The following is a 15,743-nucleotide window of genomic DNA, read 5'->3' as shown; positions in this document are numbered from 1 at the left end:
GCGTTTACCGTGCGGGGAAAGTAACATGACCGGTCGTTACGGACGTGGCGATACCTAATATGTGTAGTGTATTATTTTTTTTTTTTATTCAGTGATAAATGTGTTTTTTTAATCTTAACTTTTTTCACTTTTTTTTAACATTTTTTTTTGAAAAAAAGACATTGGGTATCTTCTTGTCCTTAACAACCTGCTCTATAAAAATATTACATGATCCAACCAGTCTGGTGAACGCCATAAAATAAAAACTGTGCCAATTTTTAGCACCTTACATCACAAAGTGTAATACCAAGCAATCAAGAGTTGCATGTACTCCAAAATGGTACTAATCAAACTGTCACCTCATGCAGCAAAAAATGAGCCCCTACATCAGGCATGTTCAACCTGTGGCCCTCCAGCTGTTGCAAAACTACAACTCCCATCATTCCCTGACTGCCTACAGCTATCATTCTACAGAAGGGCATTGTGGGAGTTGTAGTTTTACAACAGCTGGAGGGCCGCAGGTTGAGCATCCCTGCCCTACATGATCAGAAAAAGGATACAAACATGATTGATTGATTTATTTTATTTTTTATTTTTTTTTAAATGCTTTATTATGTAGAAATGAAAGAAAAAATAAAGTAGACATATTTGATATTGTCATATCCATAACAACCTGCGCTATAAAAATAGCACATGATCTAACCTGTCAGGTGAACACTGTAAAAAAAAAATAAACTGCCAGAACAGCTATTTTTTTTTTGTTACCTTGCCTCACAAAGTGCAAGAGAGCAATAAAAAATCATATGTACCAGAAAATAGTACCAATTAAATGGTTACCTTATCCTGTAATTTCCATTATGGGGTCACTTTTTTGAGAGTTTCTACTCTAGGGGTGCATCAGGGGTCTTTAAATGTCATATGGTAACTTAAAATGATTCCAGTGAAATCTGCCCTCCAAAATCCATATGGCGTTCCTTTCCTTCTGAGCCCTGCCGTGTGCCCGTACAGCAGTTTACAACCACATATGGGGTTTCTTTAAACTGCAGAATTGGGGTAATATTGAATTTTCTTTGGTTGTTAACCCTTATGGAACACCTAAAAAGTTAACAAAGTTTGTAAAACCAGTTTTTAATAATTTCAGGGGTGTAGTTTCTATAATAGGGTCATAAAGTGACTTTATAACTGAACTGGTCCTTTTAAAGTGGGTTTTGGAAATTTTCCTAAATGTAAAAATTTGCTTCTAAAATTCTAAGCTTTATCCTAAAAAACTAAATTACATTTACAAAATGATGCAAACAAGTGGACATATGGGAAATGTAAACAATTTTTTTTTTTTATGATTTATCACAATCTGCCTTAGGCTACATGCACATGACCTTTGTGTGTTTTGCAGTCCGTAAATTGCGGATCCGCAAAACACTTCGTCAATGTGCGTTCCGCAATTAACGGCACGGACAGCCATGGATATAAATGCCTATTGTCAGCAAAACTGACAAGAATAGGACAGGTTATAAATATATATTTTTTTATGTGTATTTTGCGGGGCCACTTAACGGAGCAACTGATGCGGACAGCAAACTGAGTGCTGTCCATCTTTTGCGGCCCCATTTAAGTAAATGGGTCCACATCCGAGCTGCAAGTTGTTGTTGTTGTTTTTTTTTTGTGTGGACCCATTGAAATGAATGGTTCCGTATACGGTACGCAAACAAAAGGAATGGACACTGAAAGAAAATACATTTGTGTGCATGAGACCTTAGTGTTCCAACGTTCTTACCACATAAAATAACATGTCAGATTTCCAAAAAAATAACAGCCTGGTCCTTAAGGTGAAAAATGGCAATGTCCCTAAGGCAGGGGTGTCCAAACTTTTTTCCGAGGAGGGCCAGATTTGATAAAGTGAACATGTGCGAGGGCTGACCATTTTGCCCAACATTCTTTGAACCATTAAAATTACATGCAAATTAACTATTTTATGCAAATTTTATTGCAAACGGCATACCTTTCATTTTGTGACTTGGATGACAAATCTAAACAGGTGTTAAATCACTCTGCCTTCAATATAAAAAACAGGAGGCAGAAATATGTCGGAAACAGTACATTACAAGGTTGTCTGTTAACTTTTAAATTCCAAAAATGTGAACTGGAACATAACACCAAGTATACTCATATGTTCAAATATATTTATAACTGATTGACCAACTGACACTGAAGGGAACCTGTTATCAACTTTATTCCGCCCATACTATACTAACGGCAGAATAAAGTAGAGACAGGTGAGTTGATTTCAGCGGTCTGTCATTTATTAGTTAAAAGTAAGTGGTTGCCGAGAACCAACATCACAATCATTGCAGACTGGGCCTGGAAAAGAGTCCCGGCCACCTGAGAAGAGTTCTGGTTAGTCATAGATTCCTGCTCGCCCGCCCGCCTGCTGATGACTGACCGTCTTCTACCAAGTTCCCTTTCTGTCTAGGAGAGAACTGCCAATAAGCAGATGGACGGGGAGAGCAGGAGATTATGAATAACCATGACTCTTTTCAGGTAAATTTGACTCTTTTCCAGGCCTGGGCTGCAATGATTATGATGCTGGTTCTCAGCAACCACTTACTTTTCGCTCATGAGGGTCACACCGCTGACATCAGCATTTCTGTCACTAATTTATGCTGCCCTCAGTGAGATTAGCATAAAGTTGATGACAGGTTCCCTTTAACTGAGATTTTACAATGTATTCATTTCAACTGAAAAAACCTTGCCTGCACTAATGTGAAGGGTGAAACTGAGATCTGGACTGCAGCAGATAGGCTAGATCTGGTTCAAAGGCTGTGGTTTTGATGCGCAAAATATCACGCAAGTGAGAGTCACTTAGTCTTGTCCGCATGCGATTCTTGTTAAGGTTCATAACAGAGAATGTCTTCTCACACAAATATGTTGAGCCAAACAAGCTCAGCATTTTCTTTGCCAATGTTCGAATCTCTTTAAAACTTCTCTTATCCAGTTGGCTGTAAAATTTCACAAGAGAGAGCTGTTGGTGCCGACAAATGCAGGTCAATGAGCTCGAGCTGCATTTGGGTGGTAAGTTGCATGACCGAGCAATAAACCGCTAAAGTTGTGGAGTGCCGATTTGTAAAAAAGGGCCTGGTCACTAGGGGGGTATAAACCTGTGGTCCTTAAGTGGTTAAAGCCTACTACCTTATGACATCTGCCTGCTGGTATCAAATATGTACCACTGGTACAGGGAGTAGGAGACTTCAGCTCTCCTCAGTGGGTGTCTCCTTCTCCCTGGCTGTTACTGTCCAATTGCAGGGGACCGCTACACAGCCAGGAAGAAGACATGCTGTTCTTGGTACATCTCACAAGAACATGCTATGTAAGTGATTACATAGCCTGCTCTTGTGAGTAAATCTTATACATGTTTTGTATTCATTAAACTTTGTGGACCCAGCCTAATTTCTCCTCATTGGTGATTGCTTGTTCCTCTGCCTGTGGTTTGACTGCGTTTGCTCTGTCCACTTTTTTAATTTTTTATTTATGCTGGATTTGGATGCTGTAAAAGGCTAGTGTTGCTTCTAGTTGAGTGTTAGAAATATACAATTATGTTCTAAAGCCTGCCCCTTAGCTAAGGTCCATACTATGGAAGATGGGCAGTGTGTCTGGCACTCCAGCAAGGCCTACAGTGCTCCTGGGAACTTGGGTCTGGCAGTCAAGCAAAGCCCAATGATTCTAGTTTCAGGTCAGAAGAGGGGCAGCCAGCAAAGGTCCATAATGCTCCTAATTCAGTGACAAAATGGGCCAAGCTACATTGTGTGTGGTCTATGGTAGAATGGCACAACTGTAAATCCCTATAATGGTCCAAGTTGGAAGTAGGAATATGGGCAGGTCTGCATGAAGTCTGGCACAGTAGGCAAAGCCCAATAACTGTCATTGGAGGTGAGAAGATGGAGAGCCAGGAAAGGCCCATAATGCTCCAAGCCAGGGGCGTACATAGAAATCACTGGGCCCCATAGCAAGAATCTGAATTGGGCCCCCTAACCCCACCCACTACTCACCCCTGGCTCATCCCACCTCCTGTCCTGGCTCCTCCCCTGCCACACCCCATTTGCTAATATAGAAATTTATACGTGCGTTCGTACTGACCCGGAGAATGGAGGCCACAGGTCAGTTTTGTGGCAAAGGGAATGCCGTAGGAATAAACCCCTGTGGTATCTGAATCTATGGGACTCCTGTGGATATTCCATAAGTTTTATCTGCAGTCCTATGTAACATTACAAATAACAGTGATAACTCTCTGAATACAGAGAACAGTGATTGCTCTGTGATTACCGAAAATGTAGTAGTGTTACCTGCAGTCCTATGTAAAACCACAGATAACACTAGTGTAGGTCATGTGGTTAGTGTTACCTACATCCTTAGTGTGCCTCCCTGTGTCTCTCCCACGGGACTACATGCTGCCGCCTCCCTTCTTCCCCCGCACAGAACGTCCTGATGCAGCTGCGTCAAGACATAGGAACACTGTGTGGGCATGGTAACACACACATACATAGAATAAATATGATCACAGCACACATCACTGCTCCTGCCTGTCTGCTTTGGTAAAGCCGGGCATAGATGGGCAATGTCAGGCTTTAGAAGAGTGGGCACATGACAGTGGACACAGGGCGCAATATGTATGCGAGCACAGCTGAACGAGTGCAGGGGAGGAGCCCGCATACACATCGCTCCTCCTGCCTGTGTCATATCCCCCTCTCCCTTTGGGGAGGGGGGGGGGGGGGGTATGATTGGTGGCTTTGCACACTCAGCAGCAAGGAGCGAAAAGGGTTGTCCAAGAAAAGCAAACTGTCCCCTGGTGGCAGACTTGAGCGCAGGGACCGAGAGAATGCTAGTAGGCATGGTGTGTGGGAACTTGTGCGGCGTCTGCTCCTGCTGCCTTTCAGCTACACACTGGCCAATCAGCAACAGGATCTTTGCGCTGTGAAAAGCTGATTGGCCAGTGTGAAATGCTGCTGACGCCCGCAGCCTGGATCATCAGGTTGGGAGAACACAAGTGCCGCTGCCACATTCATGGGTCAATACTTTATTAACTAAGTAGCAGGACATGTAGGGCATACATGGGGATATCCCTGCGCTTACTATTATTTCTGGGTGCCGCTCCATTGCGCTGCTGTGGCCCCTGTTACATTCTCCCGCTCTTTATGCTAAGGCAAAATGTAGGGGCAAAATTACAATTATGGCTCTTGAAAGGTGGGGAGATAAAAATGAAAATTGGCCTGGTCCTGTCATTTTCTGACAATACATTTCAAGTGATTTTTTTATTGTTGTAGTAACACAGTATATCTGCTGCTGCCTGCTCTACACTTATGATGGAGATCATCAGTTTGAGCACTTGTCAGAATGTCAGTCTTCTATTTAGGAATGACAGAATGGGTCCCGAGGTGGAAGAAAAATAACTGGATGACCTTGTATGGAGAAGAAGTTGTCAACAAGGAAGAATTTGAAAGTCTTGATAATCTGTGTAAAGAACTTGATGTCCAATGGGTAAGTGACATTGGGAGAGTTATGGGCTTTATGGTAAAAAAAAAAAAAACTGGCTTAAAAAGTTAAATGTTGGTGCAAACATTATTTACAGAATTTTAATATATATATATATATATATATAATTATATTTTTTTTTTGCACCACTTTCCCAGAATATGGAAAGTAGAGATATGGGGAATGTTGATTGACTACTATTTTGAGGTATTACTATCTGTCTTTAAAAGTAGAAAAATTCAAATTTATAAATAAATGTAAAATATTGACCAAAATTTTCCTTTTTGACATAACCTAGTACAATGTGTCATGAGAAAACATTCCCAGAATCTGTTAGATAAGTAAAATGATTTCAAAGTTATTACCACATAAAGTGACATATATATCAGATTTACAAAAATACGCCTGGGCAGGAAGGTGGGGGATGTCTGGGTGTTTTGAAAAGTAATAAAAAAAAAATATATATCACATGTAGTCCCCGCTGGTCTCCTGATTTTTCCCTGACATATCCACTTGTGAAACCAATCACTTGTCTTGTGTGATGCATGCTAGCCTCACCATCCAGACCAGGCTGCAGATGTCATGTGGCCATATGGCTTTTCATGGCTGCAAGGAAAGACCGGTGGAGACCATCTTGACTACTGTGTTGGAGCAGCAGAAGATTTAACAGGTATTTTTTTTTTTCTTTATTGTTTTAGCCTTTATTTAAATAGCCCATTTTTATCAGCATCCTAAAATGTTGGCACCTTATAGGTAGCCTATAGGATCTACTAGTTCTGCACCATTTTTGTTTTTTAGCTCTGAATGTTGACCTGCCTGCTGTATATGTGAATGGTACAGCTTCAATGTCTTACACACCAGTGATTACAGGATTGCTAAATAATTCAAACTGGAGGGTCACGTAAATCAACAAATTAACATGTCTCCCTCCCTGCAAAATGTTTTCATTGCTGTATCGGTGGTAGTTTAGAGATATTAGAGGAGATTTGATCATTTAAAAATGCCCCCAAATTTATTACAGTAGCTCGTGCTGGATGATAGCACCTATTGGTTGGCTTACTTTGTGACCGAATTTAGTGCCAAAATGGTGTCTTTGACCACATCTTTCCCACTAAGTGATGCCCCCTTCGTGAACTAGATGTAGTGGATTTTTAACACTGGAGCTACCAAATTTTACAACCAGGTCTAGGCTCAATTTCATTAGTAAATATGGGGCCAATGCATCTAGTAGTCTGTCACCTGGTTGTAGGTAAATTGTGCTGTGATGGGAATATGTTGTAACAGATGGAGCTGAGTTTATGAAAAAAAATTCTGCCATACTTTTTTAGTAAAGTTGAATGAAGGCCTCTATGAAGGTGATAAGCTGATACCAACCAACCACCAGTTACATGACAAACTCTTTAGTAGTGAAGATGTAGGTTTATTATGTAGTAAGAACTTGAAATCCTATTCCAAAATGTGCAGTAAACGGATGGCAGCCCGGCCTCCTCCCTCTAAGAACTTAATTAATGGTGGACACAAGGGACATGTAGACTTTGAGATGCTTCTTCTATAACAATGGTTTTACAGTTAAACAGTTTATATAATGTATTTAACCCCTTAAGGGCCCGTGCCGTACATGTAGGGCGGGCTCATCGGGCACGTGCATACGCCGGCATCGGTGAAAACAGATGCCAGCGTGTTGACCCCTTGTATGCCGTGGTCAAAGTTGCCCGCGGTATGCAGAGGGTTCTGGGCGGGTACAGGTGCCTTCCCCATTGGGTCCCTGGGCTACAGTGGCAGGAACCCAATGCCAGAGAAGGCAAGCCCGATGCCTTCCATAGGCATCGGAGCTTGCGTTCGACGGAAGCCTGTCAGATCCAGCCCTTAGGCTGGGTCTCATAGGCTGTTGGCATTAAAGCTGACAGCCAATGCGTTACAATACAGGTTGTATTGTAATGCATAAGCAGAGGAGATCCGACTCCAGAAGTGTAAGTCCCAGAGTGGGACAAAAATAATAGCTAAAGTGCTTTTTATAATAAAAATGAAAAAATTCCCAAAATAAAACACACAAAACAATGTAGCGTGCGGTCCCTCCGGCGCATGACTTCATCCTGCTCCTGCTTCATTAATGAAGTGGGAGGAGTGTGCTGAGTGACGTCAGTCACACGCCGGCCGGACCGCACACTACATTCATAGTGAGTACTGATGCAGGCGATTAGGCTAGTTTATCAAAAGGAGAGCGATGGATTCAGGAATAGTGAAAGATTTTACATACAAAAAGACTTCTGTGCGCGGGGCCCGGTGTAATACAGTGACTGCACCGGGCCCCGCTGTGAGTTGCCTCCAACCCCTCCTCCCTCCCCGCACTGTAACTGTTGTATTGCCGGCCACGCTGTGCAGCATAGCGGCCAGCGATATATCAGTGTCAGCTAGTTTATGAAAAGGAGAGCGATTGATTCAGGATTAAAGATTTTTCATACAAAGAATAAAGTACTGTAATGCTGTGAAACATAGGGCCATGAGGGGGGCCAGCATAAGATGCTATATGTGTGTTATCCACACATATAGCATCTTATCCTGGCCCCCCTCATGGCCCTATGTGTCACAGCACACATTCCCCCCCCCCCCCCCCCCCCCCCCAATTACAGTGCATCATCCATAGATCCCCCCCCAATTACAGTGCATCATCCACAGATTTCCCCCCCACCATAACAGTGTGTCATCCACAGAGCCCCATAACAGTGTCATCCCCAGACCATTAGTTCAAAAGCACACCTTTTGGTTCAAAAAATTTTTTTTCTTATTTTCCTCCTCGAAAACCTAGATGCGTCTTATAATCAGGTGCGTCTTGTAAAGCGAAAAATACGGTAATTTTTTTTATAGACACAAGTGCAAGGACACCGCGGCAACCCAGGAAATGAAAAGGCAGACCGGCTGGCTAGGCAAGGAGCAAGAAAAAGATCAAGAAAATAAGCACTTTATTTCTGCATTGTGTGGTTCAATAGTTAACCATGTTTTTGTAGTAATGTTTTCTGTTTCTGAAGACACTGTTATACTAATTGTTCTTGTTGGATGCACTGATTTGAGTTCCTTTTGCTTCAGTGGTTTAAGAATTGACAAACCTAAAAAATGAAGACTTCAAAAATAAAAAATTAATAAAAATTGCAGGTTTGAATAAAACATGTAATTTTGTATGTGGTCTTTTTTTTTTTTTTGCCTAAAAAAAAAAAGTCAGCAGTTATATTTTTCTGGTGCTATAGTGTAATTGTTAAGACACTTCTACTGTCTCCAGGTCTTTTCAGTAAGGCTAGTGCTATCCATCCTGCAGGATGTCTTTGCATTACGGCATTGCCGGAAGTTTGTAAATCACCTTTTGGCCCCATTAACTGAGATCTAGCCACAACCTACATCACATCTGTTTTTTATTCGGTCCGATTCTCAGCATATTTGCTGGAATGCGGCTTGATCTCTGCTGGTCCCTAGTGTAGTTAAATGAGGCCGGACGGAGATTTCCAAACTTCTGGTAATGCCAGAATGCAAAGACATCCGGCAAGCTGTTCCCTGCTGAAACGGCCATAATCTGGAATGGTGCCTACCTCAACTCTTGTGTGGGCGCACTATGGTTAAGGTGGTCCCTCATATTTTGACATCTGTTGATTGGTGGTGAGGCTGCATATTGAGCATGCTTTGTTTGGTAAGGCCTCTTTCACACGGGCGTCGCATGTGAGGGCTGGATAGGAAGCGGGTGTGTCGTGGTGAAATGCAATTTTTTTTTTTTTTCAGTGTGAGTGCAAAGTGTTTTAATGCGTTTTGCACGCGTGTGAGAAATCGGCATGTTTGGTACCCGGACTTCACAGAAGTTTGGGTTAGGTGTTCTGTAGATTTTATTATTTGCCTTATAACATGGTTATAAGGGAAAATAATGGCATTCTTAATACAGAATGCTTAGTAAAATAGGGATGGAGGGGTTAAATAAAAATAATAATTTATTAACACCTCATGCACTTGTTCATGCAGCCCGGCTTCTCTTCTGTTTTCTTCTTCGATGCCCAGGAGGAAAAGTACCTGTGGTGACGTCACTGCGCTCATCACCATGGTGATGGACCATGTGATGAGTTTAGTGATGTCACCACAGGTCCTTTTCCTCCTGGGCATCGAAGAAGAAAACAAGAGAAGCCGGGCTGCATGAACAAGTGTATGAGGAGTTAATAAATTATAATTTTTTTTTTAACCCCTCCATCCCTATTTTACTAAGCATTTTGTATTAAGAATGCCATTATTTTCCCTTATAACCATCTGGTTCCCATCCTGATTGTCACCTAACAACCATGCGTGAAAATCACACTTGCGATTTTTCACGCATCCCCATTCACTTCTATGGGCTCTGCGTTGTGTGAAAAATGCACAATATAGAGCAGGGGTACTCAACTGGCGGACCGCGGTCCAAATACGGACCGCGGCCGCCAGTTGTCCGGACCCCCGCCATCGTTCAGAGCGCTGCTCCTCTCCTGCACACTGTGCCGTGCAGGAGGAGGAGCTTACCGGCGCACTTCCGCCTGTCCCACAGCGCAGTGAGACAGGGCTTCCTCCACATGTAGCGCTCCTCCTGCACACTCTGGCAGCTCTGCTCAATACAGCGGCGGGCACAGGAGCTGATAGTTCTCAGCAGCGCAGGAGTCGTCTCTCCCTCCCCCCTGTGCTGCTGTCCCCGCCGCTGCCAATAAGAAGAGGCAGGAGGAGGGGAGGGGCTGTGGCCACTGCGCCACCAATGAAGAAAACTGACCTGTATTACAAATACAGGAGGCGGGTGCTGGAATCAAATAGCCGGCACCCGACCTCTATGACAGGGAGCTGCGATCAGCTGTAGTTGAGTTAACCCTTCAGGTGCGGTACCTGAGGGGTTAATTGTAGCTGATCGCAGCCCCCTGTCACAAAGGTCGGGTGCCGGCTATTTGATTCCGGCACCCGCCTCCTGTATTTGTATAAGAAACGTTGGTGGCACAGTGCGCCCCCCCCTCCCTAGTATAAGAAACATTGGTGGCGCAGTGCACCCCCCTTCCCCATTATAATAAACATTGGTGGCTCAGTGGGAAGTGCCAATGAGGGTTAAAAATAATAAAAGAAAATTAACTCACCTCCTCCAGTTGATCGCGTAACTGCCGGTCTCCAGTTCTTACTTCTTTCTTCAGGACCTGTGGTGACGTCACTGAGCTCATCACATGGCCCATTACCATGGTGATGGATCATGTGATGAGCTCAGTGATGTCACCACAGGTCCTGAAGAAAGAAGTAAGAACTGGAGACCGGCAGTTACGCGATCAACTGGAGGAGGTGAGTAAATTATTTTTTAACCCTCATTGGCACTGCCCACTGCGCCACCAATGTTTATTATATTGGGGGGGGGCGCACTGCGCCACCAATGTTTATTATACTGGGGTGATGGGGGGGCACACTGCGCCACCAATGTTTATTATATTGGGGGGCACACTGCGCCACCAATGTTTATTATACTGGGGTGATGGGGGGCACACTGCGCCACCAATGTTTATTATATTGGGGGGATGCACTGCGCCACCAATGTTTATTATATTGAGGGGGGGCGCACTGCGCCACCAATGTTTATTATATTGAGGGGGGGCGCACTGCGCCACCAATGTTTTTTATATCGGGCTGATGGGGGGGGGGGGGGCGCACTGCGCCACCATTGTTTATTATTTTGAGGGGGGGCACACTGCGCCACCAATGTTTATTATATTGAGGGGGCTGCCAGACGAAAAAGTCGGACATGTAGTACTTTTAGTCTGGCGGCCTCTCACCGTGCTGCGCCGTAACTCTGCCCCCATCCCCATTATAGTCGATGGGCACAGAGCAGCGGCACGGCGAAGTAGTGGCAAGATGGATCTGACAGGGTGAGCAGCCTGTCGGATCCATCCTGCTGCAAGTGTGAAAGTACCCTTACTAATGAGCGCTTCCATCATGGAACGCCCAATAGTACAGCCTTTACCTCCACCGCTACTTGTGCTAGTAAAAAAAAAATATATATATTACGACAGTGTTTCCCAACCAGTGTGCCTCCAGCCTTTGGCTGTGCGGGCATGCTGGGAGTTGTAGTTTTGCAACAGCTGGAGGCACACTGGTTGGGAAACACTGTATTACGGTACCTCCACCTCAATTTGCTCACGCTGTGGAGAACACTCCCTGCTGACTAGAAGCTCAGGACAGGACCTACAAGACGCCATCACGTTGGAGCACCGGTCCTGAGCGTGCAGTCAGCAGCGAATGTTCACCGCAGCCAGGTGAATGCAAATTTTTTTATTTTTTTTTGCAAAAGCAGAGAATGGGGGCAATACTCTTCCTGGGGGCACTAATGGGGACATTATTCTTACTGGGGCACTAATGTGGCCATTACTAATTCTGGGACTTACCCGGGGCGCTCCACTATAACGTCAGAGCGCCCCACGCGCATGTATCACATGATCACATGATCGCATGGCATCTTTACTGTTGGCGTTCAGCTCGGACCTTCACCTGACTGCAGACCCTGGTATGTGGACCTTTAATAAAACTAGTTGAGTACCCCTGATATAGAGCATGCTGAGATTTTCATGCAACGCATAAGTGATGCGTGAAAATCACCGCTCATGTGCACAGCCCCCTAGAAATGAATGGGTCTGGATTCAGTGTGGGTGCAATGCGTTCACCTCACACATTGCACCTGTGCGGAAATCTTGCCTGTGTGAAAGAGGCCTAAGGATTTATAATCTCTCTAGCACTACTGCAGCAATTTAGCATGTTTTTGGCACAAGCAGTTTTAATTGGAGTGATGTCCTCATGATTTTGCAAAATTGTATTTTTCTCACATTGATGACCTGACAACACAGCATCAATAAATGAATAGTAAAGACACAGTACTGACATCACTGTAAATAAAATTCAGCAAAGGAAAAAAAGCCATGGTATCAGGACGACATAACGTTTTTTTTTTCATTCATACAAACAGATTTCCATAACTGTAATACATCATATAATAAAAATATACCACATTTAAAACACAAATGTCTTTAATTAATACCCTCCCAACCCCAGGCTGTCACTGAGTAGGGCACTGCAGTCTGAGCAATCCCCCAAGGGGGGTTGGCGGTAGAGGGGAAAGCCTCCCCTACCAGTCACCCCAGGTCAACTCCCAGAGCCGCCTCCACCCTTATAGCAAATGGCTTCATAGTCCCGTCATAGTCATAAAATTCTTCCATGCCAACAGAGCGGGGCAGGTTGCCGAGCCCAATTTTCTCACAATCAATACTTAACCTAACATATATACCCCCCCCTTTTTTTTTTTTTTTTACAAAGAGGATATATTGGTTTATTTGAATTTCCAACATACATAGGTAAATCAAAAAGAACTGCTGTGAGTGAAGGGTTATCTATAGTTTGTTTTACTATCTAGTTCTAACAACAATTGATGTATAATAGGACATGGCCAGAATGTTTCTGAACCGTGACAAGGCCCTTACTTAAAAAGTGGACAAAAATGTTTAAGGGTCCATTCACACATCTGCAATTTCGTTTTGCATTTTGCGGAAACATTCATTTCTATGGGGCAGCACACCCGAAAAAAATAGAACATGTCCTATTCTTGTCTGCAAAAAACCTCTCAGGCTATGAGCTCAGCGCTGCGATTGGCCAGCGCTACAGCCTGGGAGAAAGAGACGCCGGCAGGTTCCCCTGGGTGGAGCCTAACATGTGAAGATACCGGAGGCTATACCGGGCGAACGGAGCAGTGCCCAGGTATAATAGTAAGTGCAGGGAGATCCCTGGGCGCCGCTCTCCATGTCTGTATAGTTAGTTTAGATTTTTTAATCTAGTGAAAGGTTCTCTTTAAGTGATATCCCTGCGGATCCAGTAATTATTATCTGGTAACATCAAAAATTTGTTTAAATAAACATCCCACAAGGGAGTAAAGTGAAGAGCAGATGTAGCCTGCATAAAATATGTGACCTTATTGCACACTTTAACCGCCTAATGCAGGATTGCGTTCCGGAGGCGGCTGGCTCAGGCACACTCACGCGCCGGCGCGATTTCCTGTGAATGCGCGCACACAGGAACTGCAGGTAATCGAGTGGATCTGCAGCCTGCCAGCAGCGATCATTCGCTGGCAGGCTGTAGATCCGATTTTTTTTTAACCCCTTAAAGAGGACCTTTCACCTGGAAAAACATTGTGAACTAAGTATACTGACATGGAGAGCGGTGCCCGGGGATCTCACTGCCTTCACTATTACCCCTGGGCGCCGCTCGGTTCTCCCGTTATGCCCTCCGGTATCTTCTCTCACTAAGTTATAGTAGGTGGAGTCTGCCCTTGTCCTGTGGGCGTCTCCTTCTCCTAGGCTGCAGCGCTGGCCAATCGCAGCGCACAGATCACAGCCTGGGAGAAAAAAACCTCCCAGGCTGTGAGCACTGCGCTGCGATTGGCCTGCGCTGCAGCCTAGGAGAAGGAGACGCCCACAGGACAAGGGCAGACTCCGCCTACTATATAACTTAGTGAGAGAAGATACCGGAGGGCATAACGGGAGAACGGAGCGGCGCCCAGGGGTAATAGTGAAGGCAGTGAGATCCCCGGGCACCGCTCTGCATGTCAGTATACTTAGTTCACAATGTTTTTCCAGGTGAAAGGTCCTCTTTAAAGGTATAACAGCGTCTAATATACCTGGTCCTCTGGTGGTCCCTTTTGCTTGGATCGACCACCAGAGGACACGGGCAGCTCAGTAATAAGTAGCACCAAACACCACTACACTACACCCCTCGTCACTTATTAACCCCTTATTACCCAATATAGACTCATAGGAAAAAATGCGTATAGCAGCACAACGAAAAATTATATCTTGTGGTGGTGCCAGCCGTGTTGGGAGCCAGTCAGAAGTTCCCCCCTGGATGCGTCATATAGAAGAAACCGCAGCACTCTCCTGTCTTCAATTCAGTGGAATTTATTTCACCAGCAAAAAAAATGCTACGTTTCGACCGTAAAGGTCTTTCTCAAGCTTGAGGAAGACCTTTACGGTCGAAACGTAGCATTTTTTTTTGCCAATATAGACTCATTGATCACCCCCCTGTAAGGCTCCATTCAGACGTCCGTATGTGTTTTGCGGATCCGCAAAACACATACGGACGTCTGAATGGAGCCTGACAGGGGGGTGATCAGGGAGTCTATATGGGGTGATCACCCCCCTGTCAGGCTCCATTCAGACGTCCGTATGTGTTTTGCGGATCAACAAAACACATACGGACGTCTGAATGGAGCCTGACAGGGGGGTGATCACCCCATATAGACTCCCTGATCACCCCCCTGTAAGGCTCCATTCAGACGTCCGTATGTGTTTTGCGGATCAACAAAACGCATACGGATGTCTGAATGGAATTGATTTTATTTTTTTCTTACAAAGTCTCATATTCCACTAACTTGTGACAAAAAGTAAAATCTCACATGAACTCACCATACCCCTCACGGAATCCAAATGCGTAAAAATATTTAGACATATTCCAGACTTCTTCTCACGCTTTAGGGCCCCTAAAATGCCAGGGCAGTATAAATACCCCACAAGTGACCCCATTTCGGAAAGTAGACACCCCAAGGTATTCGCTGAGGGGCATATTGAGTCCATGAAAGATTTAACTTTTTGTCACAAGTTAGCGGAAAGGGAGACTTTGTGAGGGGAAAAAAAATCAATTTCCGCTAACTTGTGCCAAGAAAAAAAAAATTCTATGAACTCGCCATGCCCCTCACGGAATACCTTGGGGTGTCTTCTTTCCAAAATGGGGTCACTTGTGGGGTATTTATACTGCATTTTAGGGGCCCTAAAGCGTGAGAAGAAGTCTGGAATCCAAATGTCTAAAAATGCCCTCCTAAAAGGAATTTGGGCCCCTTTGCGCACCTAGGCTGCAAAAAAGTGTCACATGTGGTATCGCCGTACTCAGGAGAAGTTAGGGTGTCTTTTTTCATATACCCATGCTGGGTGAGATAAATATACACTTTTTTGCAGCCTAGGTGGGCAAAGGGGCCCAAATTCCAAAGAGCACTTTTAGGATTTCACAGGGCATTTTTTACACATTTTGATTTCAAACTACTTCTCACGCATTAGGGCCCCTAAAATGCCAGGGCAGTATAACTACCCCACAAGTGACCCCATTTTGGAAAGAAGACACCCCAAGGTATTTTGTGATGGGCATAGTGAGTTCATGGAAGTTTTTATTTTATGTCACAAGTTAGT

The 15,743-nt window shown here is 44.3% G+C and overlaps 1 protein-coding gene across 2 annotated transcripts in view; it reads left to right on the top strand.

Moving 5' to 3' along the window:
* LOC120999956 (ribonuclease H1-like) overlaps window positions 1-8,646 on the top strand; it is a 48,308-nt gene extending 39,662 nt beyond the window's left edge. For both annotated transcript variants that reach the window (XM_040430989.1, XM_040430988.1), the window contains exons 6-7: window positions 5,384-5,508; window positions 8,368-8,646. In XM_040430989.1, coding sequence (XP_040286923.1) covers window positions 5,384-5,508; window positions 8,368-8,457 — 215 coding nt within the window. In that variant the 3' untranslated portion in view covers window positions 8,458-8,646. The remainder of the gene's footprint in view (window positions 1-5,383; window positions 5,509-8,367) is intronic.
* The last annotated feature ends 7,097 nt before the right edge of the window (window positions 8,647-15,743 follow it).

The sequence above is a fragment of the Bufo bufo genome, chromosome 4 (genome assembly GCF_905171765.1).
Source record: "Bufo bufo chromosome 4, aBufBuf1.1, whole genome shotgun sequence".
Lineage (NCBI taxonomy): Eukaryota > Metazoa > Chordata > Amphibia > Anura > Bufonidae > Bufo > Bufo bufo.
The sequence above is the reverse complement of the archived record's forward strand: the minus strand, read 5'-3'. Positions and strand labels throughout refer to the sequence as shown.